Raw genomic sequence first — 15,152 nt, 5'->3', positions numbered from 1 at the left:
TTCTTTCCTTCCTTCCCTTCTTCCCTCCTTCCTTCCTCACAGAAAGCGCCGGTACTCTCCCGAGATGATTTGCTTTCCGCTTTGTTGCTGCAACAGCCAGCCTGAGGGAGAGCTCGGTGGTTCTCAAAAGGACATTAGTAACAAACTCCAGACCTTCCAAAGACGGAGGCAATGGATGGGGCGGGGAGGATGTCAAACCGAGTGAAAAGTGCTCTCTGCCCGCAGCTTCGCCTGGGTGTCACGCCCTTTCCAGCTAACCGATGTCGGCACAGTCAGCGTCTCTCGGGTGTCCTTCAGAGGCCCGGGGGCCGTTGCCAGGGAGGGTCAGAAGAGGGCGGGGCGGCAGCGAGGACCTTCCCGCCCCGGAGGAGACCGGGAGCCCCAGCCCCTTGGCCGGCTTCGGGCGGGGGCGGTGCCGGCCCGGCGCCTGAAGGCGGGTTTGGTTCCGGGCCGCACGGCACCATGGACTCGCTGTGGCGGTTGAAGCGGTTCGATGCCTTCCCCAAGGCCCTGGAAGACTTTTGGGTCAGGACGTGCGGGGGCGCGCTGGGTGAGCGGGCGCGCTGAGGGCGGCCGGGGGCCGGCGGGCGGGCCCGGGCCTTGCTGTGGGGCGGTGGCCGGCCAGGGGACCTTGTGGGCCGGCGCTCGGCGGCGGGGGGCAGCGGCTCGGGGTGGCGGCGGGCGGGCTGAGGCGGGGCTGAGGCGAGACGGGCGGGCGGCCGCGACCGGCGGGGCTGACGGCGGTTCTCGCCTCCCCGGCAGTGAGGGTTGTCAGGAGGCTCGCACAGGAGCGAAAATACAAGCAGGGCTATATTGAGTGCTGTGCCAAGACCAGCCAGGAGCTGTCAGACCTTCACCAAGAGCTGTCTTACTCCTTAGCAGCTGTGGTCAGGGAGCCCAGAGCTGCTGTTCTGGAAGCAGAGACTCGGAAGCTGGATCGGTCTCTGAACGTTAACTTGGCACTAATATCTCTGGACCATCAGTCTCCTGAGAGACAGCCGTTGCATTCAACTGCCAGATCCCCCAGAAGCGATGACCTGAGGTAACAGGACCAGCGTACAACAAAAGGCCTCAGCAGGAGCCAAGTCGGGGACCTGCTGTACCAGGTGAACTGTGGCAGGGGGCTTGCTTCAAGCACGAGTCCTGAAGTAAGATAAAAGTGCAGAGGACAGCGTTCACCAGCAGGTTCCCCAGCAGAAGCAGCAGAAGGTGGGACAAAACCGGTGCTGGCTTGTGTGGATGGGGTGAGTCGTAGGCCTGGAAAAGCCTACGGTGAACCTGAGGTGAACCTGAGGAGCAGGTAAAATGTCTTCCTTTTCCAAAGCACTCCATCACAGCATGCCTCGTCAGTCTCCACACAGCCCTCCACATTAGGTTGTTCCTGTCAGTTTCTGTACTGTATACAAAGACTTGTTGTCTGGTTTTATTTCTTCAATACACTTATTTCTCCAAAACACTGCTCAGGCTCTGAGCAGAAATCTCCTTGCAATGATGTCCTGTTGCTCCTCTGCTTTCTTCAGCAGCTGCTCCAGGTGGGCTTTCTCGGCACAGAGCTCTTCATTTGTTCTTCTACACAAGTTCAGCTTCTCCTGGTCAGAGATCTTTGCTCTCTCCATCCCGTCCACTTTTCCTGACAGAACTTCATTCTCTTGCTCCAGCTACAATCACAGAGGCACAGAGGAAATAAAATACAGTAAGAGTTACTATGAAGAAGGTTTGGCTTGGACAGGAAAAAGACCAACATTTCCATACTCAGTCAGTCATACTGTCGGAAGGCAAGAAGCCTGAGCAGAAGCAGCAGCTGGAGACGAACACCTGGCAAGATCTTTGGCAACTCTGCTCACCTGCAGCACAAGTTTGTTCAGTTGCGCTTTATCCAGTGCAAGAGCTTCACTGATACCGCTCGTGTTCGCTGTTGCAACACGTAGTTCAGCTATTTCAGCACTCAGCTAATAAGCTGAGCCCCTGTCAACTCTGCTACCGACCGCTCTGCCTGGAGAGACAAAAGAGAACAATTTCTGTGACCTGAGATGAGGAATGAATAGCAACACATTCTAAAACATCTAATAATGACGAGAACTGAGATAAAATATGAGCAAAGTCTGTGCTGCAGAAATACCTCTAGTAATAAAGTGCTCAGCCTCCAGTGGTCAGCTGAGAAGAACACAACATCTCCTTACTCAGGAACCAGCCAAGAGGGAAAGCACAGTAGAAGTCTGTCTTTTATAGACACAACAGGAGTCAAACATTATCAATTCTTGAGTCTTCCAGTTAGGTATACTGGAACTGTCAATATGGATGGATAAAAATTGAATTAACCCAGCAGAGCCTGACCTTTCTCTTCAGTTATCTAAAGACAGAAAAACACCCTCCCTCAGTTTCCAAATTACGTTTCCTTCCGGGCCTGGGGATTATGACAAACCAAAAGGAAAGCAAATTCGTATTTAATGACTGTGCACAACAACTTTCATCTAGGATGGGTACATATGTATAAATACAGAACCAACATCAAAAGAACATGAGACCAAAGGTTACATAAAAGCATAGAAAAACATCCACGCAAACAACAGTAAGTGAAGCGAAATAAATCTCACGGGGATTTAACATTCATGCAGGCAGAAACAAAAAGTAGAAAGGACAAAATAACTTTTTTCTTACAAGTGGACAAACTTTTTTTTTTTTTAAACACAGTTTCAGTTTTTCAGCATTTCCAGTGTTTCTTGTTCCTTCAGACACATGAATATTGCATAAAGACAGGGAGGAGAACGTGTGTTAAAACAAGTGAAATGTCCGACACTTTGCAAAAAAAAGATTATCAGGAGACCATCAGAGGTCCTTTGGGCGTAAAGATTACCATGGTATAAGGATATTTAAGAAATAATTCTGGGGTCACATAAGATTTGGGTAATGCATTTTTTTCTGAGAAAGCCTGAGATCTTAGGGGCTTGATTTTCTATGAAAAACCCTGAGGACATTTAGAATGCCAAACACAAATGAAATGCGGTTTGAATCTTACTTCAGCAGATGTTACCCTACAATGAGATAACACACTTGCATCTCTTACGAGCATGAGATTCATAGGCTACCTGTTTCAAAACATTGATTCCCATTAGTCAATATACGGGTCTGCCTTAAAACACATATACGTACCATATTGCCAATAAATAACTCAGAATATCCAAACGTGGTTGGTAACTAAGAAAACCTGACGTTCAGTAACTCTTAAGAAGGACCTTCACGAGGCATACCCACTCGCACAGTATTTAAAAGTGAAAAAAATTGGAGAGCAATTGCTGATAATCTGATTTCGGTGGCTACCCATTAGCATTCTCCTGATTAGGAAGGTAACTGAATTTAGTTAATGTTAGCAAACTTGTATGTAACTTCCATCTTTTTTTTCCTAGTCTAAACAGGACCTCTGGTCTTCTCTGTCTTAATGGAAGGACTTCTGCCAAGCCAAAGACAAAGAATCAAGGCTCATGGATGTGAGAAATGGGATGAACTCCTCTGGGCGAGGCTGCTCCCTGCCTTTTACCTGTATTCCTCTCACATTCAGCTGGTGCTGTCAAACCTCACCTTATGATGAGTATTAGAATCTATAAAGCATTATTTCAGGCAAATGATTTCTGGGGACAAAATATGAGTATGCAAGAACACAAGCATAGGCAAGGAGAGAGAACTGTGTATGGAAAAGGAAGCCCCAACAAGAAATGAATAATCCCTGAAAAATAAGACTTCCTCCGGGACACATCTATCCTAGGGCAGCTACTCAAACAAAATAAAAAGGACACGAAGATTGAGCTACACGCAACTAAAGCTAACATAACTAAACAGAAATATAATTGCACCTTATGCAGTGCTGGTTCTGGTTTGCATGTGTGTTAGCCCCGTGTCTCCTCTTACTTCTTATTCTACTTTCTGAAAAAAGCAATTTCAACTTGCTTCTACCCAGGAGAGAAGTTACAGTTTTGAAGATGTTAACACCAAGCACACGGCAAAAGTTCAGAAGCTCAGATCAGAGTTACATTTATGGTCACATTTACAAAGTGCTTCTGAATAGGACCCTTCGCACTGTCACAAAGACGCCTGTGCAGATTCCCTAGCTGGAGATCTATTAAACAACAGTAACCCTCAGGATAAGGAGAGAGTAACAGCGCAAGAAACTGAAAGGCTGGTGTGCTAGCTTCAGTATTTGAATAGCACCATAAGTACGGACTCGCGACTAACCATCAGTTGTACAAACGTGGTACAGCTACTCCAACATGAGGCAAGGAGAGGGGTGCAAGGGAACTTTCCGTAGTACTGACATTCTTGCTCACCCCCCCATTCTCTACCGATTCAAGTCAGTAGGGAATAGAAGGCAGGAGCAAAAATACTGTGAGTCATCACAGCTTTGTGCCAAATAGGTCTAGTGAAATTATTATTTTTATTGGAACGTTAATGTGGTTTATGATGATAACAGTTTGGAATATTCAGTCTTCTCTTAGACTTTCAACTTTATCCTGCGTGACATTCTGTTAAGCGTATTAATAGGACTGAGCATTAACGTAGACCTTATTAAAGGGATCAAAAATCACATGCACAGACGTTCTTATGTGGAATTATCATCCAAACGGGATACTTCCAGGGGAGCTCACAGAGCTTTGACCAATACTGGTCAAGATCTTTATCTGTAACTAAAGGGGTGTCCTGGTTTCAGCTGCGATAGAGTTAATTTTCTTCCTAGTGGCTGGTACAGTGCTGCGTTTTGGATTTAGGATGAGAATAATGTTGATAACACGCCGATGTTTTAGTTGTTGCTAAGTAGTGCTTACACTAGTCAAGGACTTTTCAGCTTCTCATGCCCTGCCAGTGAGAAGCTGGGAGGGGGCACAGCCAGGACAGCTGACCCAAACTGGCCAAAGGGATATTCCATACCATGTGATGTATATAAACTGGGGGGAGTTAGCCGGGGGGCGGCGACTGCTGCTCGGGAACTGGCTGGGCATCGGTCGGCGGGTGGTGAGCAACTGCATTATGCATCACTTATTTTGTATACTCTTTTATCATTATTATCATTATCATTATTTTCCCTTCCTTTTCTGTCCTGTCAAACGTCTTTATCTCAACCCGTGAATTTTACTTCTTATTCCCGATTCTCTCCCTGATGCCACTGGGTGGGGGGCAGTGAGCGAACGGCTGTGTGGTGTTTAGCTGCCTGCCGGGTTAAACCACAACAGTCCTTTTGGCGCCCAACGTGGGGCACGAAGGATTGAAATAATAACAGACCAGAGCGTGTTAAGGCAAACTTGTTATAAGCATTCATTACCTTGGTTTAACGGTCGCCATTGGTCACAATGTTGATTGATTTACTCTCAAAGTTGTCGTGCTTGCTCTCCAAGTTGTGTTATGTAACACCTTACTTGCTGTATATGTTCCCTGTTGGGCTGTTTATCACCTCTGGGAGCTGGGTCAAGGATATCATTTTGCTGCACTGCGTAACACTACTGGTTTATGATGTGATAAGATTTTTGGTCGTGAGACTGATTTTTGTATTTGTACTTTCATACACTTGGACTCGGCATTGCCGTCATCTCCGTACCTCAGGAGCCACTTTTCGGAAACTATTAATAATTACACCTTTTACCTTTTCTCCTCGGGGAACCAATCTGTGGGGGAGATGGGGGCGGACACTTTCCCCTGCTCCTTCACCTTCCCTTTCTCAGGCCTTCTTTCTGTAAATTAAAAAAAAAAAAAAAAAAAGATTACGAAGAAAGGTTATACTGAGGCAGAAAACAGTCTCAGCTTCACGTACAAAAAAAAGACCAGGCTCTGAGCTGTCCATTTCCCTCGGGGGTCAGGGAAGACTCCTCGGTTGTTGGTTGGTGCCATGAAAACATTGCCCAGGAAAAGGTTGGACAAAACAAAAAAAGCGGGGGGGGGGGGGGGGAGGGGGATCAAATGTTACAAATAACTAGGAAAGCAAGAGAGAACAAAAGGAAGAAAATCATTATGCCACTGCCTACGTCATGCTTAGCCTGGATCTTAATCCTGGGTGCAGTCTTGTACCTCCAGACAGAGCTGAACTGAAAGAGGTTCAGAGAAATCTAGCAAGGAAGCTCAGGGGTCAAATGGCTTCCACAAAGGACCATCTGCGTAAGCTGGGACTCTTCAGCGGGGGAAAGGCATGGCCTGTAGGCTGGCCCAGGAAACGTCTACGACATCCTGAGAGGCAGGGAGAGAGCCCGGGCAGCGACCATTCACTCTTTTCCAACAGAGGAACAAGGGCCATCAGATACAGCTAGTGGGAGCAAGCAAGGGAGGGGAGGTGTTTTTTCTTACAGCAGAGCAGGCCTGCTGAACGCCTTGCAACAGGGTGTTGTAAATGCAAACTGTTTACATGGGTTCATGGCGAGATGGGAAAAGTACCTGAAAAGAGAGCCACTGAGGACTCTCAATAGACCGTAACAGATGCCGGAGATCCCGAGAGCCGAAAACAGTTGCACATGGAGAAAAGTATTAGGAGCCTTTATTCCTCACTATTTAACGTGACAGAATTCCCAGAAAGCGGAAAGTTTGTCTGCCCATCATCCCTCCTCCTGCTCCTTTTCACTGTCCTCAAAACACTAATATTCCTAACTCTGCCTCCAAAAGGTCTGCAGTTACTATATAGTCCCTTCTGGTTTTTACCTGTATTTTCCCCAGTGTAAGCCCTTCATTTTTCAATTCAGTTGTGCAAGACTTCCGGGGCACACGCAATTAGAGAGCTATCCTGACCTCACCCCCTCCTCCATGTACACAAAGTACTTGCTCTCAGGACGGCCAGCTTGCATTCACGCCTATTGCAGAGAACAGGTGCAATGCAGAGATGCTTCTCGTTAACGTAGATACATGCTGTGAAGTTGTAAATCCTGGCTGTAGTAAGGTTGCTGTTGTCATGCTAGTTTAAGCACATAAAGCAAGTTCTGCGGGAAGGAGTGAAATATTTCATTAGGACAACTAATACTGTGGGGAAAAGCAGGCAAGGTTTTTGCACAACAGTGCTTCTTCATTTCATCTTTAGAAACTGCTCAAAAGCTTGCTAGTTTTTCTCCAAATACACCAGCTACTCTCACAAAGCACATTCACATTCTCCTCCCGACCTTTGCCTCAGTGGTACACGTTAAACTGGAGTGAGTGAGAGGAAGGGGAAAAAAATCAGGCTGAAACTAAAGCTCTTTCTGAAGCCTTTACTACAAACTTCACGCTTCAAAGACTTGATCAAGGGAACTGCAAACATTCCATTAAACCACAAGTCTTTTTAATCAAGTTCCCGTTAAAGATACAAGGCATAAACTACCACTATTACTCTGGCCACTGTGCATTTATATAGATGCTTGCGGAAGTCCCTTACAACTTACACGTTACTCTGAGAAGTTCTGAACTGCTTTAAAATTCTCCTGAGATACTCTCCAAAATATCCCTTCCAGAGATACTGATATTCAGGTCCTGGACTGAACACCTTACTCGAGGTCGTTTACAACAGAGCAGCAAAGTTTTATGGAACAAGTGAGACCGTTTCTGGGCAGTCTCTCATTCTCCTCCAAGTTCTCCCACACCCGCGCGGCGGCACCTCCAGAAACCGGTTTCCTATTTGTTCACGATGGTTCTAAACCTCTGTAACAAAACTTCAACAACGTCCTCCCCACTGAAGCAGTCCTGCTACTGTTATGGATAGCAATGCAAAGATATTCAAAGAAAACGGTCAGATACGCTTGGAAGCTAAAGGCCACAATAAAAAGGAAAAGAAAATACCATGTACATGAGACCGTTGGAAACTTTTTCCCGGTGCAAAGTGGAAATTTCCAGCTACCTGCAGGAGATAGTAGTCCTTCATTAAAAGGTCTCAATCTATATAACTAAAGCAGTCGTGCTGGTGCTTGGATTTTTAGATTTTTGTTTAAACAAGACAGACACCAAGCAACTCATTTTCATAGGTGACAATATCAGCAGATGTTGTCCTAAAAGAGGTATGAATTTCCCCTGTTCCTCACAGGCAGTCATGTGGAAAGCCATAACTACATACTGATGTTGATAATAACTGTTTTATGCAAATTATTTTAGTGGACATAAAAATGGGAAGAAGGAGGAATTAACTCTACTGGGAGGGAACTGACTGTTGCTGCAGGAAATACAAAACAGTATCACGGAAAAGGAGTGGAGAAAGTAATTGAGGGGGAGAGTGAGCAGGGTAAAAAAAAACCCTTAATACAATACACAACCGTGATCCAGTGTATACATCCGTGAAAATAAGCTGCATGCAAAAATAAAGCACTAAGCCAACAAAACCAAACCAAACCCAAAAAGAAAAAGGTTGTTAAAACTTCATCCTGGAATTTGAAAGGGATACGGATATTAGGTGCCAATCCTCACTGACGCCTACTAGCAATCATACACGCTCTCCCCTGGAAGATCTGAATGGCCCAAACTCACGTGCTACGTGAGGCATTCAATGTCCATGCAAACCTATTGCTTGTGTTAACTGCAGACCTGATGAGAATGGAGATGTGCAGAATTCCGAGTGCATAACCATGGTCCCCAAAAATTTCCCCAGTGACACCCACCCTTGGACCCTTGCTACCTCCAGCATTCCCCTTGGAATCTTTCGTGCTCATCACGCTTTGTGACAGAGGGTCCCATAACGGTTTGGTACCCATGATAATGCTCAAATCACAGTGTCTGGCTTCGTGAGTAAAAGGTTGACTTTCCAGAAATAAAGACTGTAGTCTCCAGGAAGAGTACACAAATATGTAAAAAAAACAGAGCTTGAATTAAAAAAAAAAAATTAGCCTGGGCCTGACTTCTAGAAGGTACCTGGGTACGTAATTTGCACATCCAAGTGTTCTGGGTTTGGTAACCCTTCAAATGACAGGGTAGTTACATAGTTATTTGGTATACCTCCTACTACTGTTCCATACACCAGTTGCAAAAAACCCACTCCTCTGAGCATTTCCAGCTTTGACAACCAACTCAAATAGTCTTGCTTCCACTGTTTTTCTAAAGAAGATAACATTTCACTCCCTCCAGCACCTCTGCTGGCAAGCTGTTGACTACTGTTATCTCCAGCATCCACTGGTGGCCTCTGTTTTAAGACTAGACGGGCAGGTGGGACAATCTAACCTCAAAGAAGCTGCCTCTCCTCCTCCAGAAACCTTGGCAAAAAGACTCGCTAGCTGGACGGCAGGAAAAACTAAGCTTCTCCAGCCAGCGTGCTTCCTACCAGCCCGCACAACGAAACACAGGATTATCCCCTTCCCGCTGCTTTTCCTGACTCTCCTATTGAACCCCCTTACAGGCACAAGTACCCTGCTGAGGCCAGGGGTTATCATATTACAGTGCCGTGAACACCTAAAGCTGGAAAAGGAGAGGAACTCTGCCTTTTCACAGTCCTCACCATCATGCAGCACGTTTACAGCAAAACCCATCTCTCACCTTGTTGACCTCTAGGAAACCATACACCTGGCAGCCCTCGTTCTTCTGCTCTTGCATTTGCTGGCTAAACCCTTCCCTCTTGCACTGCTCTATGGTATCCGGCTTCTTGAAGGCCCAGCCTCGCCGCCTGTATGCTTCTCTGACGTCGTCACAAGTATTACAACACCTGCAAAAGCACAAGCACCATCTTACCATCTCTATCGCTAGAAAGAGATGCTCCAGCTCAGGACTTGAATCCTTGGCGGATTCTTCTTCAACAAAGCAATAAAGCAAACATCAGGGACTGGACCTTGAAAGCTGGTCTAATGCTCCTGAAGGAGCTCAAGCTTCTTGATGTACTTTTCGAGAGTTTGGCATGAGGATGCAAGCTGTTTGAATGCAGTTCTTGAGTCTGAAAAGGGCTCTGCCTGTCCATTTAGACAGTCACATCACTCCTTGGCAAAGAAATTTGCTCCAAAAACGACATCAGTGTCCCACAGTTCCGAGTAGTTTGGAACTCCCCGTGTGAACAAAGCATCTGCCTGTTTCTGTTCCTCCTTTTCTCTGTTTTTAGGCCAAGACCGTCAAAATGGGAGGGAGGGTTAATGGCAAACTTTCTTCCTTACTTTTCTACCTCTGGATAACACCTTGGTCACTGGAAAAACCAGTTTTCTTTCTCGGTTCCGTGTTTTGCTGGGCCAAACAAGAAGTTGGAGGCTGGAATCATGAATCCCTCAAGATGGAAACACCTCTGGGGAAGGACCCAACTTGACAGACAGGATAGACCAAGTTACTAAAGAGACAATAGCAGCGAAAGATAGTCCAGAACCTATGGACTATCACAGATCCATTCTTAGAGGAATTTGCAGGTAGGACAAATGAGAAACACCAAGCGACACCCGTTGTTTGTGTGAGCGATGAATGTCTGGTCTTTGCTCCCGTAAGGATGCAGAGCCTGCAGCAGGAGTGAGAAGGCAAGGCCATAACCGGGTTTTATTCCAAGACAGCTCACGTAACAGTGAAATAATTTACACAGCTCCCCTCTGGACACCATATAATCCCAGAAAAGATACAGTGTCCTGAGATACAATCTTTGTGCTACTGCAAAGGCAGTGCAATTTGCACTGCCCTTATTAAACAGGCACGTAGACAATGTAGACAACCTAACTCTGCACGTTCTTAACAATCACGAGTGCAGCTTCCAGAGACATACCGAAACCACAACAGTTCTCATCATTCTCTGAACACATGCCCGGGAGGATTTCGTTGCACAGACCTTCGCAGACATTTGAAAAAAAAAAAAAAAAGAAAAAGGTGCATGCAACATAACAGTGCAAATTCAAGTGCTAAGAAGATATGAAAAGGTGTAAAGGTTACCGAATGTCCTCTGACTCTGCCCCATAACAGCCCTCGCAACAATCAGCATCCCAAGAATTTGGATCAAACACTTCTTCTTCTTCTTCTTCTTTCCCCAGCTCTAAGACAAAAGAGGATTCAAAGTGATGAGGCATGTCTAGAAATGCTGTCTTGTACTCTTGTTTTGTTCTACGCACAATAACTGTTCTACACATGAATGCAACGATTTTGTGTTGAAGCTGTGCATCCCGCACCCAAAGCCCACCTGAAATGGTAGGCATAGAGCCTGCTGAGGTGTCAAATAAGACCAATTAACAGAGTAGCGTTTGTCATCTCAAGAACACCCTCCACAGAAAGAACTGGCTATCTGTAAGCCTTCCTGGAGCATCGACCAGATGTTACTTGCATAAAGGCTTTGTTAAAACATTGTCTAAAGTAGACCCAATCAGCACATCGCGACTGATACAGGACCTGTTACACAAAATTTTAGATAGTTTTTGTGCCCAGACATTAAATCTGTAATGCCACAACCTGTGAATACAGAAAGGCTGCCAAGTGACACAGCAGTAAGAACACTATCACCACATTCCCATGACAACTGGAGAAACCCGCGTACCTACGGGTATTGTTCAGCTCTTGGCTTAGTTTAGCCTTTCAACTTCAACAACAGAAAAGTTAAATCCGAGTGATACAAATCAAAACATTTAGTTTATGCTGATACACAGAACTACACTCTCTCCCAGAAAAGGTAATAAGGAGCTCATGTTTTGGAAAGGAAAAGTCAGGACAGTATTACTGTTAGACTGCAACACTTTGCCAGAATCGTTTGTATCGAAGTACAACAATGAGTCATAATACGCAAATAATGTAGAGGAGAGGTTTATGTAGCCAAGGACCACTTACTACAACTCGCAACCGATAAATCCACTAAAATGTATTTATCAGGTATGCATTACCACACACAAAGTAAATGCAGTAAGGTGCAAGTTTAGGCTTAAGGGTCGAGTCACTGGAGCCTTCCCTGGAGAGAGGCTCTTTCCTCTAACCACGTCGTCCCGTTTGTCAGCCCACTGTGATTTGAAGATACAACCAAAGCCAAGTTTTGCCAGAACAGCTGCTTGATTTCTAGTCATAAAAGACCGCTAATAACTCAGCAGCTTTACTCCTGAAACGCACCCATGAGTCCCTGTCATAATTTCAGAGGGACTAGGCAAAGATTTGCCTCGCAAAAGTAGCAAGCGTAATAGGAGTTTGTCTGATCCGCCAGCTTAAAAGATCTGGGTGCTATAAACTCTTCAAGAGTTTATGGTGTTTAAATGCTTTTCAGCTGTCACTCGTTCCCGTGAAAGTCAGAACGGGCATACAGTGATGGGAAGACTACCAGAGCATCCATCCAAGAAAGGCAGAATAGCGTCTTACTGTGTCTCTCGGCCTCTGGAGTCGCACGATTGCCAGCTTTATCCAAACGTTGCTTAAACAGATTGTGCTCCACATCCAGCTGCTGCTCCCCTGCTACGTCCGTGGCATCGATGCTCAAATCTGAAACCCACGAGCAAGGGAAGTGGTCTATAAACGCACATTTGTTATGGCCCGAGGCAGGCTGAGGAAGCCTTCAACCAGTGAAAATACAGAATCTTTTCAGCCAGGGGAGATAAGAACGTGCCAAACTGGAAGAGTGTGTATGGCTGGGGCCAAGTGACGTATGGGGAGTAAGATGCACATTGCAGCACCCTAAATGATCCCTCCAAATACGGGGTTTGGTTTGGTGTACAGGAAGGACTGTTTCCAGCTGCCACAGAAATCATTACCCTGAAAGGTAAATACACGTAAGGCAAAAAACCAAAACCCAACCCCTCAAAGCCCATAACCATTTTCACAAACACCGCTTCAGGAGTTAAGCTTAAAATTGGTTGAAAGCTGCCTCCCACCTCTACCCCCTCACCCTTCCCCCTTCAACATCAGCACATTTCCTCGTGATCCCTTTTCACAAAGAAGATTGAGAAGGTCTGTGGTCTCGGCCTGGTGTCGAAGCGCCACGATGCACTTGCTGGCTACACGCTCTCTTGTAAGACTCACAGCTTCTCTGCACAAAACAGCAGAGGCTTCCAGTCTCTCTGGCCTTCCCACGCCCTTTTAAATGCGAAGAAGGCAAAGACCAGCAATCTCTTGGGTGGTCAGAAGGAAGTCAGACTCACTACATTTAGAGCCCAATGCATTACCCAAAGGAATTACTACAACAGAACAAGAGGGAGGGCAGATTGGTGGACAGTCGGACAACGTGCACAGCAGTAATACACAGTAAGATTTGCACAATTTTCAATCGCTTCATCCTGCAACTTTATTTTGAATTTAGTTAAAAGCTAATCAGATTATTAACGCTCATTCTGATTTTAAAAATTTTGGAGAAAGGTTACCACGTGCCATTGGCATTACAGTCAGAATTTAAGCACAAAAATCACAGAAGAGCTATCCCTTGTCCAGTAACTTCCAAAGGAGACTAAAGCTTTCCAACAACAATACAGTCAAATCTTGAGTCCCAAGTGAACTCCGTGTCAGCTTTTTCAGTATTACTGCGCCCTCTGACAAAGTACAACACCATACAGAAGTGTAAGTGGGTTTATAGCTTATCCTCATTTATAATCTAGAAAAATACTACTGCCTGACTGGAAGCGCTGGTTTAAGCGCCCAGCGGGCCTGGCTGGAATCACTGCCTAACCTCAAGGGATCACCAATGCCTCCCTGTCCGTGGCCCAAGCAGCAGTGCAGCACTCGGAAGCACCAGGCACGCGGAGCCTCTCGGGCCCTTGGCAAGGATGAAAGTTATCCCAAATATTCAGAAGTCTGACTCACAAGCACAAGGCATACGTGGAAAAATAACATCTAGGTCGACCTTCAGTTTCTCTCCCCTTGATTTGCCAACGTACAATTCCGGATGCACCTAGGAACAAAGAAAAAACAGAGTCTCCTGTTTCACTTGGAAGGAAATCAAAGGGCCTCTTTCCCTCGACTGCTCTGCCTCACGAGCTGACTTTTAAGAGGTGGGATTTGCGAGACACCTGAGCTGCTGCTGCCTCCCACACCTTCCATGGTAGCTAAGCACTTGCCATTTGTAAGACTTCAAAAAAAGAGAGTAATTTGGGAATCTTAAAATTTGGGGTGGGGACGGGGGTTCCTGCGGTTGCTTTCTTTTCTTCGTATTGCCTGCTTGTAGACGGCGGAGACAGCAAGAAGAGATCTTGAGACGCTCTCCTGCGACAGCGCTACAGGAGGCCGCAAGCCAACCTTTGCGCCAAGCGGCTTTCGGGGGAGGGCAGCCCGCTCCCATCGTCAAGGCGACCAGCCGGGGCAAACAAAAAAACCCCAACAGATCCGCAGCCGGTGAAGCTGCTGCGTGGCCAGCCCGGAGGAGGAGGCGGGAGCTCGGCGGGGGTGCGGAGGCACGGCAGGCCGCCCCGGGCCGCAGGGCCGCCTCTCCACTGGGGCACCGCGGGCAGGAGGCAGCACCAGTGGACCGGGCCCACCCCGCCGCCGCTACTCGCCTCTTTGGTGAGGTAGTACTGCAGGTCCGAGAACAAAGGCACCACCATGATGAGCCCGCTGACAACCCTCACTGCCGGGGAGGCGAGAACCGCCGTCAGCCCCGCCGGTCGCGGCCGCCCGCCCGTCTCGCCTCAGCCCCGCCTCAGCCCGCCCGCCGCCACCCCGAGCCGCTGCCCCCCGCCGCCGAGCGCCGGCCCACAAGGTCCCCTGGCCGGCCACCGCCCCACAGCAAGGCCCGGGCCCGCCCGCCGGCCCCCGGCCGCCCTCAGCGCGCCCGCTCACCCAGCGCGCCCCCGCACGTCCTGACCCAAAAGTCTTCCAGGGCCTTGGGGAAGGCATCGAACCGCTTCAACCGCCACAGCGAGTCCATGGTGCCGTGCGGCCCGGAACCAAACCCGCCTTCAGGCGCCGGGCCGGCACCGCCCCCGCCCGAAGCCGGCCAAGGGGCTGGGGCTCCCGGTCTCCTCCGGGGCGGGAAGGTCCTCGCTGCCGCCCCGCCCTCTTCTGACCCTCCCTGGCAACGGCCCCCGGGCCTCTGAAGGACACCCGAGAGACGCTGACTGTGCCGACATCGGTTAGCTGGAAAGGGCGTGACACCCAGGCGAAGCTGCGGGCAGAGAGCACTTTTCACTCGGTTTGACATCCTCCCCGCCCCATCCATTGCCTCCGTCTTTGGAAGGTCTGGAGTTTGTTACTAATGTCCTTTTGAGAACCACCGAGCTCTCCCTCAGGCTGGCTGTTGCAGCAACAAAGCGGAAAGCAAATCATCTCGGGAGAGTACCGGCGCTTTCTGTGAGGAAGGAAGGAGGGAAGGAGGGAAGGAAGGA

At 47.7% G+C, this 15,152-nt stretch overlaps 1 protein-coding gene across 5 annotated transcripts; it reads right to left on the bottom strand.

The window, feature by feature from the left end:
- Nucleotides 1-788: 788 nt before the first annotated feature.
- LOC143167048 (endoplasmic reticulum-Golgi intermediate compartment protein 3-like) lies at nt 789-15,087 on the bottom strand. Of its 5 annotated transcripts, none has more exons than XM_076352074.1 (8): nt 14,633-15,083; nt 13,636-13,723; nt 12,205-12,324; nt 10,807-10,906; nt 9,451-9,616; nt 5,627-5,714; nt 1,845-1,993; nt 789-1,658 (listed from the first exon to the last, which is right to left on the bottom strand). In XM_076352074.1, exons 1-6 carry the CDS (start codon nt 14,984-14,986, stop codon nt 5,688-5,690), a joined length of 855 nt encoding a protein of 284 aa, XP_076208189.1. In that variant the 5' UTR covers nt 14,987-15,083; the 3' UTR covers nt 789-1,658; nt 1,845-1,993; nt 5,627-5,687. The 5 variants fall into 5 exon arrangements, with proteins under 5 accessions (XP_076208189.1, XP_076208193.1, XP_076208190.1 ...); XM_076352078.1 differs by lacking the exon at nt 14,633-15,083 and adding an exon at nt 14,325-14,425; XM_076352075.1 differs by lacking the exons at nt 789-1,658; nt 1,845-1,993 and adding an exon at nt 2,219-2,286.
- Between the last annotated feature and the right edge of the window lie 65 nt (nt 15,088-15,152).

Source organism: Aptenodytes patagonicus, chromosome 14, assembly GCF_965638725.1.
Source record: "Aptenodytes patagonicus chromosome 14, bAptPat1.pri.cur, whole genome shotgun sequence".
NCBI classification, from domain to species: domain Eukaryota; kingdom Metazoa; phylum Chordata; class Aves; order Sphenisciformes; family Spheniscidae; genus Aptenodytes; species Aptenodytes patagonicus.
This window is presented reverse-complemented; position numbering and strand designations above follow the sequence as displayed.